Source organism: Pseudorca crassidens, chromosome 10 (genome assembly GCF_039906515.1).
Source record: "Pseudorca crassidens isolate mPseCra1 chromosome 10, mPseCra1.hap1, whole genome shotgun sequence".
Lineage (NCBI taxonomy): Eukaryota > Metazoa > Chordata > Mammalia > Artiodactyla > Delphinidae > Pseudorca > Pseudorca crassidens.
Genome location: NC_090305.1, coordinates 67,591,521 through 67,613,486, shown reverse-complemented (window position 1 = coordinate 67,613,486; position 21,966 = coordinate 67,591,521). Strand labels below are relative to the sequence as shown.

The following is a 21,966-nucleotide window of genomic DNA, read 5'->3' as shown; positions in this document are numbered from 1 at the left end:
CAGGCAGATTCAAGGTGGGAAGAATGATTACTGGCAGCCCAGGTGTAGTGTAGCCTTATGGCTCAAGTTCTAAAATGTCTGTATATCAGATTTCCCCAAAGGACTTCGGGTCTGCCTGAATTACAAGTATACTCGTTTGGCCAGGAAAGCAAAGTACCACGATGGACAGCCATACCAGGATCACCTTGAAGGGACTGGGGTGGTTCCCTTTAGATGGGATACAGGCAGACAACTCTTGGATGCCACTCTGTTTGGCCTTTGACACCCTAGCTATTCTCTAGCTACCCTCTATGGAGAACTGCTGCCCCCAGTAAGTGTGTTCCAGCTAAATTGGTGTGCTCCTTACTTTCCCGTTCTTGCCCGTGGTCTTAACTCATATTTTCCTCTGCTGGATATCTTCTCCACTTTGTCTCTTTCTCAGTCTCCCAGCTCCATTTAATTATATCCTCCTGACTATCCTTCCAGATCCAGTTAAATTCTAATCTCCTGTGGAAGATATTCCAGATCATCCCGTGACCATATTATGTGACCTTTAAACTCCGGTAGCAGCACTTAGTACGTGTTATTGTAGACACTTATCCTATGTGACCCATTATAGTTGCGGGACTATCATGTTCTTCATAGTTTTCTAAGCACTTTCACATATCCTCCCTCAGCCTTATGAAGTAAGTAAGGCAGGTACCAGATGTGAAAACTGAGGCTTGCAGAGATTTGCATTGTTGGGTATATCTTAAACCCTCAGCTAGACTAATACTTGCTGCTCGGTTTTCATAGTGCCCAAGTACAGTGTAATGGTGATGATAGTGATCAGTGTCCGTGAGAGCAGGACTTTTCACCATTTGGTTTGCTGCTGTATCACTAATACCTAGAACAGTGACTGGCACATAGCAGGTGCTTAAATAGATAATTGAATGAGATGTGGTTTAAACTTCAGGGGCTTGGACTGGGTGATCTCCTAGGTGCCTTCTTCTCTAAAATTCTAAGGTTGCCGCTGGGGCAGGGGATGGGGGACAGATTTGGAAAGAGCCAAGGACATGAAATAGAAGCGGTCACAGATTTGGTTTTTTTTGTTAGTAATATGCAAATTATGACCACTAATACTGTTTATAAGAAATCTATCTGTCAATTAATAATTCAGAGTAAAATAATTCTTATTGGTGCTTCTTGTTTTTCTATTTCTTTTTTTGAACTCCCTATAAATAACCCAAATCATGTACACCAGCAGTGTACAGCAGATAGGGAAAGAGATCAAAAAGTATTGAGGGCTTCCCTGGTGGCACAGTGGTTGAGAGTCCGCCTGCCGATGCAGGGGACACGGGTTCGTGCCCGGGTCCGGGAAGATCCCACATGCCATGGAGCGGCTGGGCCCGTGAGCCATGGCCGCTGAGCCTGCGCATCCGGAGCCCGTGCTCCGCAACGGGAGAGGCCACAACAGTGAGAGGCCCGCGTACTGCAAAAAACAAAACAAAAACAAAAAGTATTGAAAAGGTGGGAAGTTTGCCTGGGGAAAACTGAAGTGAAGAACCTCAATCTCTGTTTTTTTTGAATATTTCATATTTCTTGGTGCTCTTAATTCAGAGCTGCGTAATCACCAGTTGATTCGTTCTTGCTGTCTTATTGCTCTCCTGAGGATTTTGTCTTTTGTTTCCGTCAGCCTTGCGACTTTTTCTCCAGCACCATCTAAAAATCAGAATGTGGCAGATATCAAACTGGCCCTATATATCTGCTGAAATAATGATGATTACATATAAGCTACTACAGAATATTAAATCACACAGTTAACCCAGTTGGACTATAGTCAGCTCTGGAGAACTTCCTTGTGTTGAAATGCCATTTAAAGTTGGCTCTCTTAAAGCCAAAGGAGGGACAGAAAAGAGAAAGAATCCTGGAGAGAGACCAAAAGGGGGAGGGAGGGAGTGCTTTGAGGGGATGGAGAGGTTGCATTTCAGCCTCTGGAGGTCTTAGACATGAGTTTGCCAGGGCCACATTGCAGGATGTTTTAATTCCCTTCTGGTAGTAGATGCCATAGCTGAGCTGTATTGCTGAGTTTTTCTCTAATCCCTGTCCCCAGGTTGTACCATAACTAATGGTGTATTTACTTCTGTACCTTTGTCATTTATTGATAGTTGACCTAGGGAATAGCTATGTGTGGAACATCCTCTACATCCATTGTAAACTGTTATTGATGAAAGATGATTATGATGATCAGTTTCCATCTTAAAAAGATATTCATGACAGATACTGCCTGAATTTTAGAAAAAGTCTCTCCTGAAGAATTGATTTGCTTCCTTCTCTTATAACTTATAGCAGAAGTTTCTTAGTTGTGTGCAGGTCTGGAGGCCTGGAACGTTCAGAGAAGAACAACTGCTAGAGGCTCTCTTTGACAGGTAGAACTTGGGAGGCTTTGTCATGTACAGTCTACCTTCAGCAGATAAGTTTCTCAGAGATTAGGCATTTCACTTATATAAGAAGAGTTTTAATTATACAATTATAATTGAAATATCTTAAGTAAAAATACAGTATATTATCCCCCTTCCATTCTTGCAGGCATGGAAGATAACTTAAAGTCCACAGATTTATTATGCTTAAGTAAAAATGTTTAGAGAAAAAAAAATGGCCTCAGATATCTAACATTCTCTTGGGATGTGTTCCTGAAGGAACATTTCAGGGAATGTAATCTAGGATAAATTTTTTGTTTCATTCCTCTTCCTCCTCTTTCCTCAAATGCTTCAGGTAGTTGAAATTAGATTTAGGTGATTCTATGAAACATGAAAATAAAGGACAATCATGAAGGAGAAAATTTGTACCTCAAGGCAACCTGATGAGTTAGCTAGTAATAAAGGAGGGACAGTTCTGCCACTTACCCTCGAAGTTTGTCTTGAGATTAGCAGCAGGTATCTGGATCTTTTTGAAGTACCCTGTGGTTGAGCCTTCTCCTTTTCCCAGGTACATCTTTTTAAAGTCCTAGTCTTTTTTCCAGAAGCAGGGCAGTAGGGAAACTTCAACCGTGTTCGTACTGTAGCTCTTCAGCCTTTCAAAACTTCTTTCCTCACTCACTTCCATACCCTTCTCCACAAAAATTCATAGCCCCCAACAAGGGAAGTATATACTAAAGGCACATACCTGGGAGTCCTAGATTTTTTTTTTAACCACTTTATTGAGATGTAATTTACATACTATAAAATTCACCCATTGTAAATTTACAGAGTTGTGCATTCATCACCACAATCCATTTTTCAGAAATTTTTTTTACCACCCTTAAAGTTATCTTGAGTCCATGTACACTCAATCCCCATCTCTATTTACAGTCTAGGCAACCAATGATTTGCTTCTTATCTTTATAGTCATCTTTTCTAAAAAACTCATATAAACAGAATCATACAGCATATAGTCTTTCATGTCATGCTTTTCTCACTTAGCTTATTAATGCTTGTAAAGTTCATCCATCTATGTTGAGGTGTTTATCAGTATTTCATTCCCGTTTACAGCTGAACAGTATTCCAATATATGTACCACATTTTGTTTATCCATTCATCAGTTGATGAATTTGGGGTTTGTTTCCAGTCTTTAGCTATTATGAATAACATGGCTGTGAACATTCATATATTGTCTTTGTATAGATATTTGTTTTCATTTCTCTCGGGTAGACACCTAGGAGTGGAATTGCTGGGTCATGTGATAAGTCTAAGTTTAACATTTTAAGAAACTGTCAAAGTCTAGATGTAAACTCTTACATTTTTCAGCAAGGGTGCCAAGATAAGTTAATGGGGGAAGCACAGTCTTTTCAAGAAATGGTGCTGGGGAAACTGGATAGCTGTATGCAAAGGAGTGAAGTTAAGACCCCTACCTAACACCATATAAAAAATTAACCCAACATGGATCATATACGTATACGTAAGAGGTAAAACTATAAGACTCTTACAAGAAAACATGGGCATAAATCTTTGTAACCTTAGATTAGTCAGTGGTTTCTTAGATACGACACTGAAAGCACAGATGACCGAAAAAGTACATAAACTGGACTTCATTGAAATTAAGAACTTTTGTGTTCCAAGGACATCATCAAGAAAGTGAATCTTACATTTCAATAATGAAAAAACCAAGTAGCTTAATTTAAAATTGGGTAAATTATTTGAATAAACCTTTCTTTGGGGAAGAAAAACATAAAAGTGACCTTAGATAAGCACATGAAATAATACATAACATCATTAGTCATCAGGGAAATGCAAATCAAAACCATGATGAGGTACCACTTCACACCCATATCTAGAATGGCTAAAATAAAAAAAGATAATAGCAGGTGTTGGTGAAGATGTGGAGAAATTGAAACCCTCAGACATTACTGGTGAGATTATAAACTGGTACAGCCATTTATATACATTTATGGAAAAGTTTGGCAGATCCTCAAAATGTTAAACATAGAATTGCTGTATCACCTAGCAGTTCAACTGCTGAGCATATATACCCAATAGAATTGAAAACGTATGTCCACACAAAAACCTGTACTTGAATGTTCATAGCAGCATTATTTACAAAAGCCAAAAATAATCAGATGTCAATAGTGGTACCTTATAACTTTTGTTTCCTGTTTCTATTTGAAGGGTCTCCAACTGAATTCCTTGAAGAGAAAATGGCCTACCAGGGATATCAGAACAGCCAGAACTGGCCAGAAAATACAAACTTTTGCTTTGAACCCGAGCAAGTGGTGAATCCTATCCAGACTGGTAAGTGCAAGGCTTGCTTGTGACTGCTGAATGTGAACTATGACATAAACATGGAAAAGCCACAATCACCACTATTTAAGCTGTTTTCCAAAGCAACTGCAACATTTTATATTCCCACCAGTAAATGAGATAAAACATTTCAGCCTAAATATGGCTTGTAAAGCACAACCAAGGTATAATTATTTCCCCTGAACATTTAGTTGACCCTTTCTCCTTTCTATTTATCCCTTCTTCTGAGGCAGGTACCCCTTTGTTTTCTCCCCTTCAAAACCTGTTTTGAGTAAAAAGCTGAAATTCATATTCATTGAGGACTAAATGATCAATAGTACCTTAGAACCTTAGTTCTTCCAAAAGGAATTATTATAGTACTAATAGCACCATTTGTCAAATGCCTATTTTGTGCCAGACACAGTACTAGAGCCTCAGTATACATATTATCTGCGTTTCTTACCTAACTCTGCCAAGTATATATTATCCTCATTTGACAAAAAAAAGAAAACTAAAACTTATACCCAATTTGTATAAAATTCTAACTAATTTATAGAGACAAAAAAAAGCCTATCTGTAGTTGCCTAGAGTTGGAAGTGGTGGGAGGGATGGACTGCAGAAGCACCTCAAAGCAGTAGTTGATACCTCCATGTCAGAGTTAATGAGGTTGAGAGCTCAAGTTATTTGTTTCCACTTATATATGGTTTCTTTTTTGCTATCTAACTTAAAAGGTGCCCATAACTGGTTCCAGATGTTCTAGTACTTGATGTTCTGTACCACTCTCCAGTCATTAGCTGTCCCAGATATACATAATTTTTGAAGAAAGCTTTAATGAGATGTAATTCACATACCATACAATTCACCCAGTTAAAATGTACAATTGAGTGGATTTTATTATATTTACATATATGTACAGCCATCACCAGAGTCCATTTTAGAATATTTTTTGTCACCTCATAAAGAAACTCAGTATTCCTTAGATTTCACTCCCATCTCCTTATCCACCCCAGCCCTAAGCAACCACTAAATCTACTTTCTGTCTCTATAAATTTACCTATTCAGGACATTTCGTATGAATGGAATCATCATGTTAATATGTGGTCTTTTGTGGCTGGCTTTTTTCATTTGGCCCAGTGTTTTCAAGGTACATGCATTTTTTGGCATGGATTAGAACTTCATTCTTTAAATGGGCATGTAATATTTTGTATGGATACACTGCATTTTGTTTATTCATCAGTTGATGGACATTTGGGTTGGTCTCCCCCTTTTTTTCCCCAACTATTGTAAATAATGCTTTCTAAAGCATTCATGTACAAGATTTTGTGTAGATGAAGGAATGTAACCTGGATTGGAATTGCTGATCATATGGTAACTCTGTTTAATCATTTGTGGAATTGCCAAGCTGTTTTCCAAAGCAACTGCAACATTTTATATTCCCACCAGTAACCTATGAGGTTTGTAATCACTACATCCTTGACAACACTTGTTTTCCCTTTTTAAACAATTATAGTAACCTAATGGGTGTGAAATGGTATCTTGTGGTGATTTTGATTTGCATTTTCCTAATGGCTGATGATGTTGATTATCTTTTTATCTTTTCATGTGCTTATTGGCTATTTGTATATCTTCCTTGGAGAAATGTGTATTCAGATCCTTTGACCATTTTCTAATTGGTTGATCTTTTTGTTGTGCTGTAAGAATTCTTTATATTTCACATATTAGACGCTTATCAGATTTATGATTTGCAACTATTTTCTCCCAATTTGTGGGTTATCTTCTGGTTTTCTTGGTAGTGTCCGTGGAGCACAAAAGTTTTTAATAATTAATTAATTAAATTTATTTATTTTTGGCTGCGTTGGGTCTTTGTTGCTGCACATGGGCCTTCTCCAGCTGCGGCAAGCAGGGGCTGCGCCTCACTGCGGTACGCAGGCCTTTCATTGCGGTGGCTTCTCCCGTTGCAGAGCATGGGCTCCAGGCGCATGGGCCTCAGTAGGTGTGGCACATGGGCTCAGTAGTTGTGGCACATGGGCTCAGCTGCTCCGCGGGACGTGGGATCCTCCCAGACCAGGGCTCCAACCCATGTCCCCTGCATCGGCAGGCGGATTCTCAACCACTGTGCCAGCAGGGAAGCCCAGTTTTTAATTTTGATGATGTCCACTTTATCTAGTTTTTCTTTTGTTGCTCAAGGTTTGGTGTCATATCTAAGGCTCCATCGCCAAATCTGAGGTCATGAGGATTTATCCTTATGTTTTCTTCTAAAAATTTTATATAGTTTTAGCTCTTATATTGAGGTCTTTGATCCACTGTGGGTTAATTTTTGTGTATGGTGAAAGGTGTAGGGGTCCAGATTCATTGTTCTTCATGTGGATATCCAGTTGTCCCAGCTCCATTTTTTGAAAAGTCTATTCTTTCCCCATTGAATTGTCTTGGCACCCTTGTTGAAAATTTGTTGACCATAGATATACAGTTTTGTTTGTCAGCTCTTAGTTCTGTTCCATTGTTCTGTATGTCTGTCCTTATGCCAGTACTACACTGTCATGGTTACTGTTGCTTTGTGGTAAGTTTTGCAATTGAGTAGTATGAGTCTACCTACTTTGGTCTTCTTTTTTTTTTTTTGCGGTACGCGGGCCTCTCACTGTTGTGGCCTCTCCCGTTGCGGAGCACGGGCTCCAGACGCGCAGGCTTAGCGGCCAGGGCTCACAGGCCCAGCCACTCCGCGGCATGTGGGATCTTCCCCGACCGGGGCACGAACCCATGTCCCCTGCGTCGGCAGGTGGACTCTCAACCACTGAGCCACCAGGGAAGCCCTGGTCTTCTTTTTGATGATTGTTTTGGCTATTTTGTATCCTTTGGAATTCCATATTAATTTTAGAGTCAGCTTGTGAATTTCTATAAAGAAATCAGCTGGGGGACTTCCCTGTGGCGCAGTGGTTAAGAATCTGTCTGGCAATTCAGGGGACATGGGTTCGATCCCTGGTCTGGGAAGATCCCACATGCCATGGAGCTACTAAGCCTGTGCACCACAACTACTGAGCCTGCGCTCTGGAGCCCGCGAGCCACAACTACTGAGCCCTCATGCCACAACTACTGAAGCCCACACACCTAAAGCCTGTGCTCTGCAAAAGAGAAGCCACCGCAATGAGAAGCCTCTGCACCACTGCAAAGAGTAGACCCCGCTTGCCGCAACTAGAGAAAAACCGCAGGCAACAACGAAGACCCAATGCAGCCAAAAATAAATAAATTAATTAATTAATTAAAAGAAAAAGAAATCGGCTGGGATTTTTGGTAGGAATTGTGTTAAATCTGTAGATCAATTTGGGGAGTTTTGCCATCTCAACAATATTAAGTCTTCCAATCCTTAAACTTAGAATGTTTTTCCATGTGTTTATACCTTACTTCTTTCAGCAATATTTTGGTAGTTTTCAGAGTGTAAGTTTTATACTCCCTTTTGTAAAATTTATTCCTAATATTTTTTGTTCTTTATTCTTATGAATGGAATTGTTTTCTTTCATTTTCAGATTTTTCTGAATCTGAATTGGTTTTTGTATATTGATCTTGTATCTTCCAACCTTGCTGAACTCATTAGTTCTAATAGTTTTTTAGTTGATTCCGTAGGATTTTCTGCGTATAAGATCATGTCCTCTACAATAAAGTTTTACTTCTTCCTTTCTAATCAGGCTGCCTTTTATTTCTTGTCCTTGCTTAATTGTCCTGACTAGAACCTTCAGTACACTGTTAAATAGAAGTGGCAAGAGCAGACTTCCTTGTTTGTTCCTGGTCTTAGTTAGGGAAAGCATCCAGTCTTTTACCATTAAGCATGGTCTTAGCTGTGCGGTTTTTGTTGATGTCATTTATCAGATTAAGGAAAATGCCTTCTATTCCTAATTTGTTGAGTGTTTGATTTATCGTGAAAGGGTGTTGGGTTTTGCCAAGTGATTTTTCTGCATCTATTGATGATCATGTGGTTTTATTTTTTTAATTCTGTTGTTATGTATGTATTCCATTAATTGATTTTTGGATGTTAAACCAATGTTGCATTCCTGAGATGGATCCCATTTGGTCATGGTATATAATGAGTTTTATATGCTGGCACATATGTAAATATTTGTTGAGGACTTTTGCATCCATGTTCAGAAAAGATACTGGTCAGTAGTTTTCCTTTCTTGAGATGTCTTTGTCTAGTTTTATATTAGTGTCATACAATGAGTTGGGAAGTATCCTCCTCTCTTTAATATTTTTGGAAGTGTTTGTGAAGAATTGATTTTCATTCTTCTTTAAATATTTGGTAGATTTCATCAGGGAAGCCATCTCAGCCAGGGCGTTTCTTTGTGAGTAGTTTTTAATTACTGATTCAGGGCGATGGCTCCAGTGATCCCCACCTCCTAGTATTCACACCCTTGTGTAGTCACCTTCCACATCGTACCATGCTTGGGCTATGTGACCAATAGAATAGATGGCAGAAATAATGGTATGCCATTTCTAAGATTAGATTACAAAAGACACTACAGTTTCTGTCTTGGTCACACTGGGTTTACTCACCCTGGCGATAGCTGCTGCTGTGGAGAGGCACACGTGGGGAGGAACAGAAGCCTCCAGTTAACAACCATGTGAGTAAGCCATCATCATGTAGGCAGGTTCTCCAGCCCCAGTCAAGTCTCCAAATGATCACAGCCCTGGGCAGTACCTTCACTGCAGCCTTGTGAGAAACTGTAGTGGAGGTGGGGAAGAAATAGATTCTGGGAGACATTTTTTTTTCATTTTATTTATTTATTTATTGGCTGTGTTGGGTCTTTGTTGCCGCACACGGGCTTTCTCTAGTTGCGGTGAGCGGGGGCTACTCCTCGTTGCGGTGTGCAGGCTTCTCATTGTGGTGGCTTCTCGTTGCGGAGCTCAGGCTTCAGTAGTTGTGGCATGCGGGCTCAGTAGTTGTGGCTCGTGGGCTCTAGAGCCCAGGCTCAGCAGTTGTGGTGCTCGGGCTTAGTTGCTCCGCGGCATGTAGGATCTTCCTGGACCAAGGCTCGAACCTGTGTCCCCTGCATTGGCAGGCAGATTCTTATCCACTGCGCCACCAGGGAAGCCCACTGGGGGACATTTTCAAGGTCAAGTCAGCTGGATTTCCTGACGACTTGGATGTGGTGTATGAAAGAGAGAAACCAAGGATGACTCCAGGGTTTTGGACCAAAAAGATAGAATGCCATCAGAGATGGGAAGACTGTAGGAGGAGTGATTTGGGAAACAGATTACATTTTGGCTTTATTTTATACATTAAGTGTTGGCAGTTTGATACAGAAGTCAGGAAATAAAGGGAGAGGTTGAGATGACTGGAGATACAAATTTGAGTGTCATCATCTTATGGAATGGAATTTTAAACTGTGAGACTGGATGAGATCACTAAGAGAGGGAATGTATGTAGGTAGAGAAAGAAAAGGTCTTCCTCTGTCCCGCAACCACTCAGTTCTTTAGTGCTCAGCTTAAATATTTTTCAAGTGAAGACCTTCCTTGACTTGAACTAAAGTATATCCATCTCCTAAATGTTTTCAACCCTGATTTATACATCTTTGGGTTTTTAGAACACACAGGGTCTGCCATATCATATGCACCTAGTAAAATAGTAATGAATAAATGACAGAACTTTGTAGAAATCTTTGATTTTTACATGTGATTTAGCATTCTTCCCCTCCTAATGTGTGAACCATACAACAGTTATTCTCATTGCTGGTTTAAGTGTCCTGTTTTCCTTCAGTGGAAGTGTGAGAGGCAGAGCAAGCAGCAGGTACCCCAAACCAAGTTAAGACTGGGGAGAATGAAGCTTTCTAATCTGTCTAGATTCTAGCTCCTCTGCTGTTCTGAAGCAGCAGCACTGGGGCCTCCTCCAGCCCCAGCAGTTTCTCAGTTTCCTTTCTGCTCGTTCATATTCTGCAGTGCCGTGCTCTCCCCTAAGCCTGAAATCCCTTACTATAAGAGGGAGGGGCAGCTGCTTCAGAGCCACAGGAATGAACATTCACTTAAAGCCTGGACTTCAGTGCAGCTGCCTCTGACAATGGAAGTGCCTAAAGGGAATTAGCATTCCCTGAGAAACTAGTTAGAAATGCAGATTCTTAGGGCCCAGCAGTGTGTTTTTATAAACTTTCAGGCTAATTCAGATGTGTGTTGCATTTCGAGATGGCCTCCTTGGAGAGCAGAATTCTTGCTTGGCCTAAATGGCTTTGCTCTTTTTTCATGTAAGAAGGTGCAGAGTTTACCTGATGTTTTCAGTGCCTTTACTCATGCCAACTCCTGAGTCTAGAGTTCATTCTTTCCAGGTACCAGCAGTTCACCTTGTCTCATTCAGACAGCTTTTGAAATGCAGTTTTCTTCATGCTCTCCACAGGAGGTGAAAATGTCTCTTTTACTTGTTCTGTGTGTGTGTGTTTTTTTTAATAACCTAAAATGAATGTCTGCTCTGTAAATACATATTGAAAGTTTATATTTGTACTCTCACCTCCTAATATATTATAGACTCGAGCATTAGTTGTAGTTTTAGTTTTATGTATTTGTTGGCTGTCTGATTTAGATAATTAAATCTTAGAGAATATGAGATTATGTATTTTTAACTTGTCTCAAGTGAATTAATGAATATTTGATTCCCTACCACATTCAGTCACATATTATCTCAACATATTTAACTCACTGTTGACGACACACATGTAGCTAATCAGTATTCATCAGAGGATAAAAAGGAATGATAATCTTTCTAGTTGTGTTCAATGGGAATGAGTTTTAAATTCCTTCTTTATTCCAGATCCCTTTAAGATGCACCATGATGACAGCCTGGAAGATTTGCTCTTTCTCCACAGTGGAACAACCAGTGCTTCAGCATCTGCAGAACAAAATGATCCCCTGAAAGACAGTTATGGTATGACTTCTCCAGCTGGATTTATTTCTTAACTCCATCAATTAATTTGGCTTTTCACCCATCACCTTTGAAGTGAATCACTAGGCAAAGTCATGTTTAGGGGCTCTGGCTCTGACAAGGCTCCTTCTAGATTAGTCACAGAGAATTCATAGTTGGGCTGCTCAGGTTCAGCTCACCTCCTCTCATGGGATCTTGAATCCTATATCCTAGGGCCAGGTTCTGTCTCCACATTTTTATTAGTTCATGGCCTTCTGCAAGTTATGTCCTCCCTAAACTTTGGTTTCTTTATAAAATGGGGCCACCACTTGTTCTTACCTTAAAGATGTGGTGTTGATGAAATAAAATTTATGTAAAAGTACTTCGCATAGTTTCTGGTACATGGTAAACTAAACGTTAAACAGATCTTAGTTATCAATTAGTAGTTTCCTTATTCCTGGTTTTGTATAACTTAACATGAATGTGGCCAAGGTACTGTAGGGCAGGCAAAACTTTACTTCTACCCATCTTTGGTGTTCAGTTGAGACTCTATAGACAGGTTAATAAGAAAAAAACAAATAGTTTATTAACGCATGCAACATACATCACATGGGAGGAAAGTAACTCAAAGGTGTAGCTTAGAAATTCAGTTTGGGACTTCCCTGGTGGCACAGTGGTTGAGAATCCACCTGCCAATGCAGGGCACATGGGTTCAAGCCCTGGTCTGGGAAGACCCCACATGCTGCAGAGCAGCTAAGCCCTTGCACCACAATCACTGACCCTGCGCTCTAGAGCCTGTGAGCCACAACTACTGAGCCCGCGTGGCAGAACTACCGAAGCCCATGTGCCTAGAGCTCATGCTTCGTAAGGAAAACCGGCACACCTCAACAAAGAGTAGCCCCTGCTCGCTGCAACTAGAGAAAGTCCGCGTGCAGCAACGAAGACCCAACACAGTCAAAAATATATAAACAAAAAAACAAAATAAATAAATTTATTTTAAAAAAGAAAGAAATTCAGTTTGTGTAGCATCCTCAATAAAGAATATTAAATTTGTAGAGAAATGACAGGATAAAGGAAAGCAGTTTTACACTTCCAAGAGTCATACTTCGGGAAGGTAAGTATATGAGAGGGAACTAATGGAGTCAGGTTTGTTTGCATATTCTTTTGGTGCCCTCTCTGGCCTGATAAGTGTCTCTTGCCAGTGAAAGGAAAATTTATATCCTGCCTTCAGGCAGAAAGGGAGGAGCTTTTTCTCAATTTGTTGTTTGCTTAATTGCCTTCAGCTCAAAATTTTTATGTCAAAGGGGCATATTTTGGGGTAACATGTTCTGGTTTCCTTCAGTACCCATCATCAGTAAGTCCCACTTCAAATAATGCTTATAATTTTGTATTTGTAAAGATCCTGGCTAGTAGTTGTATGTTTCACTTATGCTTTTCTTTGGCCTGATGATCTCTTGCAAGAAGGATGTTAAATGAGTTGACTTTGATGCAATCCATCTAGTCTCCTGATTTGATTTTGGCTTTGACTCCTGTTTTTTCAGCTCACTACCTAGGCAGTCACTTAGTTGCATTGACTTCTTTCTTTACAGCATCTTTCTTCTCTTCCTTTCTGCTCCCTCTGCTTTACGCCATGCAAGCCCCTATCACTTCATACCTAGACCACCTCAGTGGTCGCCTATCAGACTTCCTGCTCTCCTTTAAAATTAATTCTGAATATACCTGATCATCTGACTCCCTGTTCTGTATTCATGTCTCATTTTTATGATTAAGACAGCTCCCCCACACACACTTTTTTTCTCTAAATTCTCTGGTTTTCTGGATTTTTTCTTCTACTGTTTGTTCTAATCCCATTTTCCCTCTCTGGTATACAAGATCTGTTTGAATCAGACTAATCTCATAGTCCCAGAAACATTCTTGTCCTGTTGGCATCCTCGTTCTTTTCTTTGCTCAGTGAGCTCTCCATCCTTGAAATTGACTACTCTCCCCTCTCTTCCTGCTCTTGCTTCTCCTCTGAAGCCTTCTGTGACTGTGCTGGTCTCATGGTTCTTTTGAAATTCTTATAGCATTTAGTCCATACTACACAGTTTACTTTATTTGATATATGTCTATCTTGCCTCTCTAGCTAAATTGTAATAATCTTGATGGCAAGGACCAGGCGATACTAAATCCCATGTGATATTAGGTCTGGCAGAGGACAGCATAATAATAATGCTTTTACATCTGTCTAGTTCTTAATAATTTACAAAGCATTTTCACAAAAGTGTCTTCTAATGTTGGAAAGGGTTGTATGTTAATCTCACTGTACAGATGAGGAATTGATTCACTGTCCCTTACTGTATGTTGCGTTCTGTTGGTTGTGATGTAGGAGCAAGAGCTCGTCCTTTGCTATTTTTTATTTATTTATTTTTTTAATATCTTTATTGGAGTATAATTGCTTTACAATGGTGTGTTAGTTTCTGCTTTATAACAAAGTGAATCAGCTATACAAATACATATATCCCCATATCTCCTCCCTCTTGCGTCTCCCTCCCACCCTCCCTATTCTTTGGTGTTTCTGAATCTTTGTAAAACATTGTAGAAGGTGGCCAGTCAGTGTCAATCAGCAGGGCAGCAGCCTAACAATTAGCCAAAACCTGGAGAATGTCAGCGGTTTTTACTTTAAAACTTTCTTGCTTTGTTTCTTGTTGGTCCTTTTGGCCTATGTCTTTATGGCAATATATAAAGCTGGTTTTAAATATCAAATGTCTTTTTTCCCCAGTGTTGACTGAGTCTGAAAAATGTATTTGTGTTTCAATATTAGGTGTGTTTCCCTGTGACACATTTGCTCCTGCAGCTGTTGTTCCTCAGGGGTGGCCTGTGGAAGCTCCAAACCCTCCACATTCAGAATCCTTCATTTCCCCTGAGGCCATTACACAGCCTCTGCAGCCTACAGCAGGTACATTGTTAGGATCCCTGTTTATCACTTAATAGTTACAGTATCAATAATCAATATAAAGCATCAAACATTTTTGAGCCTTGTGCAGCAGTATAGTTAGGTAAAATTTTCACAACTGTCACAGATGTTTTTAAATTTAAATTACTGATTTCAAAGCTGGAGGAATTAAGTTGTAGTTGAAATACAACACTTAGGGCCAGTGGGCAAAGACAATCCCTCTGTAATTCAGGGCAGATTTAGAACTCTGGGGGGTTTTCTTGATGTCCCACAGGTTCCCTTTCTGACACTAATTGTGTACCTGTGTTGATTTTTTTGGACCTGTGTTTTTTTCTCTCCTTTGCCTTTCCTCCTCCACTCTTTGTTCTGCCAGTATTCTATTCTTCTAAGTATTAGGACTGTCGAAGAGTAGGCACAAATGCATTAAGTGGACAGCTTTTTAGTTATGTTTAGGATGTTATGGTCACAAAAGCTAGATACTCTTGTGCCCTAAGAAAGTAAATTTTGAATGAAGAGCTATGAGCAGACAATGATGGGTCCTAAATGTCCAATTTATTTCCCTTAGAGCCTGCTAAGGAGGTAGAAATGGCATCAGCAGAAGAGAGAGCACCAACAAAAGCAATGGAAATGGTGATGGGACTGAAGGCTGCTAACATGGCACCATCTCGAGAATCAGAGATGGTCCTGGCCAAGGATGTGGCGCCAGCCACAGAAACAGAGGTGGCCTTGGCTAAAGACACGGAACCACCTACCGAACCAGATGTGGCCCTGGCCAAGGACATGGAATCATCCATCGAACCAGATATGGCCTTAGTCAAGGACGTGGTACTACCCCTAGAAACAGAGGCAACCCCAGTTAAGGACAATGTATTGCCCACAGAAACAGATGTGTCTTTGGCCAAGGACATGGTACTGCCCACAGAAACAGAGGTAACCCCAGCCAAGGACATACTACTATTCAAAGAAGCAGAGAGGACACCACCTGTAAAAATGGATTTGGCCCCAGCTGAGGGTATGGTACCACCTACAGACCGAGAGGCGGCCCCACCCAAGGGTGTAGCATCACTTTCAGAAATAGAGGTGCCACTGGATGAGGACGTTGTGTCATCCACAGAAATATCCTCAGCCAAGGAGGTAGCCTTGTCCTCAGAAACAGAGGTGGCCCTGACTGGGGATATGGTACTACCCCCAGAAACAGAGGTGGCCCTAGTCAAGGACATGGCTGCACCTCCAGAAACAGAAGTCACCCCAGTCAAGGACATGACTCCACCCCCAGAAGTAGAGATGGCCCTCAGCAAGGACGTGGCTCCACCTCAAGAAACAGAGGTGGTCCTGGGCAAGGACGTGGTTTCATCTCCAGAAACAGAGATGGCCCTGGGCAAGAATGTGGCTCTACCCCTACAAACGGAGGTGACCCTGGCCAACAATGTGGCTCCAGCCAAGGATGTTGCAGCATCCTCAGAAGCAGAGGTGGCACCAGTTCCTGTTAAGGACATGGAAACTGCACGGACACAGGAAGAAACAAGTGAGGATTCCCAGTTAGAATCTCTCCAGGATGAAGGACAGTCAGCTGTACCTCCTCTCATGATATCAGCAGGTATGGGCTTATGCTTACTTGCAGTATTTGTGTACAAGAGTGTAGCCTCCAGAAGGGTAAGGGACAAACGTCATGCCAGGTAAAATAAAGACAGTCACACTGTACTTCGCAAGTCTAAACACCTTCCTGCTCCCCTGAACAGTTCTTTCTCACCTTTGCCCTCCTCCAACCGCCAACACCTTCTCCATCCTTGTTCTCTGCTCATCTTCCTGTTTTTCTTATAGATGATTGAAGCAATAAAAGAGAACATTCACAAACTTCCACTCACTCGTCTACCTAACTACTTGTATCTTTATCCATAGACTCTGCCTTCCCTGCTGTTGCCATCAGCAAACAGTCCCTGCTCCTAGTCATGAGGGGCAGCATCTTTGTCTTGCACTAGATCCTGTCTTCTCTTGTCTACTTACACACATTGCCCTGGCCATTCTCTTTTCTTGCCTCGCACCATATTTTTCCCCCTTTACATTGGATCATTCCCACCACTGTAAAAACATTTGTTATTTTTCCCTTCTTTTTAAAAAGAAACCCAACCCTCCCAACTCCCCCTTTCCTCCCCCTTCCAACTGCCACTCCATTTCTCTCCTGCCCTAATAGGAGCGTCCCTCATTCCTCAAAAACTGTGTCATTTCCAATTTCTGGAAGGTGGAGAAGTAGCTGAAATGGTGCTTCTCTGAAACCTGTGTGGTTTTTACTTTTACCTTTAGAAGCAGTCACAGCCATGGGCCAAAAGCACAACTTGCCAACAGATGAGGATTCTGTGTCAGAGGAACTAGAGCAAAAGAAACCGTTCAGTAGTCAACCTTCTGAACTTCCTTCAGAGACCTCAGGTATGTCAGGAAAACAAAGTGGCCTGTTTGAAAACGCTTAAACTGGGAAAGATGGGGAGATGGTGGAAGACATTGTTCCTGGTTATAAGGTGGTGATCAGCAGGACCGTTTACGAAGTCAGCTCTCTTTCTTAAACAGATTTCAGTGAGCTTTACACATTTTTGATGGTAAGCCAGAAGCACGTGCACATGATTATCAACTTAGTGATTCTCTGCCTCCTTTTCTGTGATTGTGGTGAGATCGTGAACTTCAGGGCAGGGACCAAGATTTGCTACACTTGGAATCTCTACTGCTTTGAACACTGTCTGGCACCAAGTGGGAGCTAAATAAATGTATGATTTTTAAAAATGTTGTTTTAGTGACTCACCATATCATTAAAGATTTCTCAAGTCCTTATTGTGTATACACCATGCTAAGGCACACAGATACTTAGGCCTGGGTCCTGGTCCTTTTCTAGCCTGGATGGTGAGAGAAGTTCCCAGGCGTGAACTCTGAAACCAAAGATTTATATAATAATTGAATTAAATAGTATTAGAGATGGCACCAAATAGCTGCTGATTAATTGCCAAGTTAAATGTTATAAATGCTGTGGGTTGCTAAAGCCTAGCAATTTTTCAGGAAAAACAATAATTGGCCTGAGGTATTAAGTAAAGGGTAGGATTTGGAGGACATTGGAGGGATAAAGATAAGGACAAAAGTTACTATTTGAATATTTTAATATTCTGTGAGGTCATTTATTGCACCAAACTTGCCAAGAGTTGTCCTAGACCTGCTCTCACCGGGTCTCTTTCCAGGATCTTGGATCCATACTGCATTCATTGACTTAGAGGCAGGAGGTTGGACTAAGTGACTTCCTGAAACTTTTCCAAGGGTGCTCATCCTAATTGTTTTAATTCATTATCCTATACTTGGCATTATGTATATATCTCTGTCTTTTGGGAAGTACCTTTAGCGACAGAACATTGAAATCTAGCACATTTGTGTTTCAAAGTAGGAGGCTCTTGTTCTGAAATAATGTGACTTTTTCTCTGGACAAAATACTAATTCAGTATCTTTTCTTTTTCTCTTTCTTTTTTTTTTTAAAAGTAGTATAATTCTGTCCTTCTGGTCTGTTTAACAAGTAATCGGTATAATACTGATAAGTAATTAGTATAATATTGGTGACAGACTCTTAGAATTGTAAAATCATACATATTTCATTCAATCAGTTAATCAATGTCACCAAAAAGAGGAGCTTACCATCTTGTTACTATCCTGGGAATTATGTACCTATTAAAAATAATAACAAATATAAATAAGTATCAGAGGAGATTTATAGGCAGTAGGTGCTTATTATACAGATTAGAAGATCGCTGTTTGAATTTCTTTTATCAAGTTTTGAATATTTTGTAAATACATTTTGTAAAAAAAGTCTTTACCCAAGATGATGATCTTTGATTTTTGTTAAATATTTACTAATCCCAGTTAAGAGTGAGAAATGTTTTGGAAAAAAACTTTTCCTAAATGAATCAGTATGTGGGTTGGTGAAAATAGACTACTTAAATGAGTCACTAAATGGACATTTTCTTAAAGAAACAATAACAAGGGGTTTTCTGTTTGGAATTTTGGCCAACTTCATGTATTGCAGGTACCCTTCCCACACAAGCCAAAAAAGCGTGCAGACCCAGTGATCGCAGGTCCGCCCGGCCCGCCCGGCCCAGGCTTGCCAGGGTCCCTCCTGAGCTGCTGGGAGGCTCTTCTCCACGGAAGACTCTTGATCCTGGGCTGGGCCCCTGCCCTTTGTCTGAGTTGGGTTGGGTTTCTGGTTCGTCTTCCTGTGGTGAGCCTGGGAACCAGAGGAAAACTATTCATGGTGACTTCCTTGAACCCCAGAGGGATCTTGGCAGGGAGTCCTGGGATATAGAAAGAACACCGATGATGATGAAGAAAAAAAAGAAGAAACCAAAGCAAAAGAGATACTCTCAGCCCCGGGCTGGGGGACCTTGGGATGATGACAATGCAGATGAGCCTAAAGGTCATCCCTCTGCCACTGACCCACAAAAGTCAGGTGTTCCCCCCAGCCAGCCTACCACTGTGGGCACAGAACATGGGCTGGTATCCAGAGAAAACTTGAAAAAGGGATGTGAAATTGATTCCAGGGCAGCCAAACTGGTAGCTGAGAACTTTGCCTCCGAGGGTCTCAGCATTCCTTTGTGTCCTTTGGAAGAACCCCCGAAAACTGCAGTAAATTCTCAGCCCAAACTGAGAGTAGAGGCAGAGGTGAGAGGTAACAAGTCAGCACCACAGAGCCAAGACAAGAAATTGCTGCAGCAAGATGAGTGCAAACCACAGCCTGCACCCTACCTCGAGACTCCTGTGGATAAAAGCCAGACAGTAGGCTCCCTCAATCTGAAAGGACCCCTGACAGAAGTTTTTTCACACAAAGTAGAAATTCCTTTGGAGATCAGACCCAAAGAGGGTTGCTCTCCTGTCTTGGACCAAGGGGCTGAGGATAGAGTTTCAAAACCCAAAGCAGCAAAAGAACTGCCTAATTCCATACCCACTTTGACAGCAGGTAATCCATTAGTAAGTAGTCTAAAAGAAGGGAGTGATGAAAGTAAAATGACTAAACTGCAGAATGACAAACAGAAAGAGTTTTCTGAGGGAGCTGAAGAGGTTAAAGAACTAAAAAAGGAAAGTATTCCCAAGGAAAGACAGGAGAACAGCATCTTTGCTTCTGAGCAGCCACAGGACACGGTGTTAGCTCAGGTTCCTGGACTAGGGAATGAACCATTTAAGAGAATGGCAGGTGATGGCAAAAGCAGGAAGGGAAAGGGAAGTTCTGGGAAGATGAGAGCAAGTTCTGGGAAGGTGAGAGCAAGGTCTGAGCTGCTGTGGCTTGCGGACAGCCAGAAGGACAGCAAGGACACAATTGTTCTTGTGCCAAGTGAGCCAGCGCCTAAAATGGAAAGAATGGATAAAAGCGAGGAGCTGGGGCTGGGTTCTTCAGAGCAACCAGGGACCGTGGCTGAGCTCACTGAGGCAGTGGTGATGCGGGACCCTAAGGAGATGACTGACCTGAGGGTGGCAGGCACCTTGCAGGCGTTGATTCCTTTGGGAAATGGGTCAGGCGTGATTCAGACTTCCGGTGCTAGAACAGAAAGAGGAGCTGTAGCCATAGGCATGCGTGTCGGCAACCAGAGCGAGGAGGAAAAATGTCCTTGGATGGATCACGAGGCAGCTCCCTGGATTTCTGAAAAGCCTACAAAAAGAGGCAGTGAAGACAAAAACAAAAAGTTTAAAAATAGTTATTCCACACAGCCTGCTAGAATGGAGAGGAAGGAAGAAATCCTCAACCCACCTTTTGTAGGGAAGCGTGGGGATATTGGTAGTACTCCCCATCAAAACAGAGAATTAGAACTTACTTTCCCCATAGATCATGACCCTTTGTTCTCACGTATATCAGATACACCCACAGTGGAAGGAGTTGACCAAAAGGGTAGAAATGTTGAGGTTAATTTTTCTAAGCTTGGGGCTCTTGGCAGGAACAAAACAAGCGCAGGCAAGGATTTTGCTGTTACTGAACCAGCTACCAAGGTGACAGATGTGAGCTGCCAAGACCAAATCCAGGGGGCAGGATTTGTTCCTTCAGTACTGTCTGAGGAGAATAAGACAGATGTGGCCAAGAGACATACTGCAGTTGCTGACAAACCAAATAAAAGGAGTAATGATGGAAAAAGCAAAAAGGTTAAAAATAGTTTCCCTGAGAAGCACATTCTGGAGAATAAGATAGATGCAACAAAAATACATGTTCCCATGGAAACCATAGGGGACCACAGAATTGAAGGAATGGGCTATGTGGATGAAAATAGAAATATTACATTTACCTGCCCTAGAACACCACCAGGATTGATGAATAAGACAGTCCCCCTAGAGGCTCAGGAATCAGCAGCCTGTGAAAAACTGCCCCCTTCTACTTTTCAAGTAGTAAAGGAAAGTGATTCATTTCCAGACACCTTGGCAGAAAGCAGGGAAGAGACAGCTCCAGCCCAGATTTCCAAATTATTAGAGGTAGATAATTGCAGCAAAGTTGGAGTCCCAGTTGAAGAAAGACCCAAGGCTCCCTGTGCTGTTATGCCCTCTACAAGCACAGGAGGAGTTGCCCTAACTCTGACAGCAGCCATAGAAACAGTTAATAACCATGGAGTTAGCTGTCTTCAGAATAAAGGTGAGCTTGCTGGTCCCATGAAAAACGAAGCAGGGATAGACGGAGGGCATGTGATAGGAGAATCTGAGTCAGTGCCCAGTGGTGCATCAAAGCACTCAGTAGAGAAAACCACAGAGCCAGCAGGGGGCCACCTTCTTTCTGGCGTGCTCATAGAAGAACAAAGCCTGGCAGGTGGGGTCAGAGTCCTAGAAGCATGTGCAGATAGCAGTAATTTTCCAACATGTCCAGTAAACAAACAGAAAGAGTCTGAGGAAGGTTCTGCTCCAGTTCCAATTCTTGACCTAATGGGAGACAAAGCACAAAAGCCCAGTTTCTGTGAGGACCAACGTGCTGAAAATAGAGATTCCCAGGGCCCAGATAGTTTGAATAAGGAGGTAGATACGACTCTTTTGCCACCAGAAAGTGAAAAGGATAAATTGGAAGAAATCAGTCTGGATTCTGAAAGCAGAGAAATGGCATGTGTTTCCTTGGCACCACCAGAACTCCAGTCAGGTGTCTTAGATGGCAAAGTTGAAGTGACTCCTTCAAGGGTGGTAGATGAGTTAGTAGTGACTGCTTCCAAGGCTCTTCAACTCCCAGAACCCAAAGACAAGATCTTAGAGGCACCTGAGAAAATGACAGAAAAATCTGAACCGAAGGCACTGGGACAAGGGAAGAAGGAAGATAAAAGCAGAGCGGCAGAACCCATGAAAGGCTACATGAGACCCACCAAGTCCCGAGGACTCACTCCACTTTTACCAAAATCTACAGTCCAGGAACGAGAGCGATCCAAGCAACTCAAGTCCAGTGGTATGAACCTGCCGTGGGGAAATGTGTGTGC

At 41.6% G+C, this 21,966-nt stretch overlaps 1 protein-coding gene across 25 annotated transcripts in view; it reads left to right on the top strand.

Annotated features, from left to right (window-relative positions):
• Positions 1–21,966, top strand: part of MAP4 (microtubule associated protein 4) — a 169,951-nt gene that overhangs the window by 105,993 nt on the left and 41,992 nt on the right. For 16 of the 25 annotated variants that reach the window (XM_067754202.1, XM_067754197.1, XM_067754204.1 and 13 more), the window contains 6 exons: positions 4,602–4,724; positions 11,494–11,607; positions 14,384–14,518; positions 15,081–16,112; positions 16,817–16,939; positions 18,567–21,935. In XM_067754202.1, coding sequence (XP_067610303.1) covers positions 4,602–4,724; positions 11,494–11,607; positions 14,384–14,518; positions 15,081–16,112; positions 16,817–16,939; positions 18,567–21,935 — 4,896 coding nt within the window. The remainder of the gene's footprint in view (positions 1–4,601; positions 4,725–11,493; positions 11,608–14,383; positions 14,519–15,080; positions 16,113–16,816; positions 16,940–18,566; positions 21,936–21,966) is intronic. The other 9 variants (XM_067754212.1, XM_067754211.1, XM_067754210.1 and 6 more) reach the window with 3 other exon arrangements.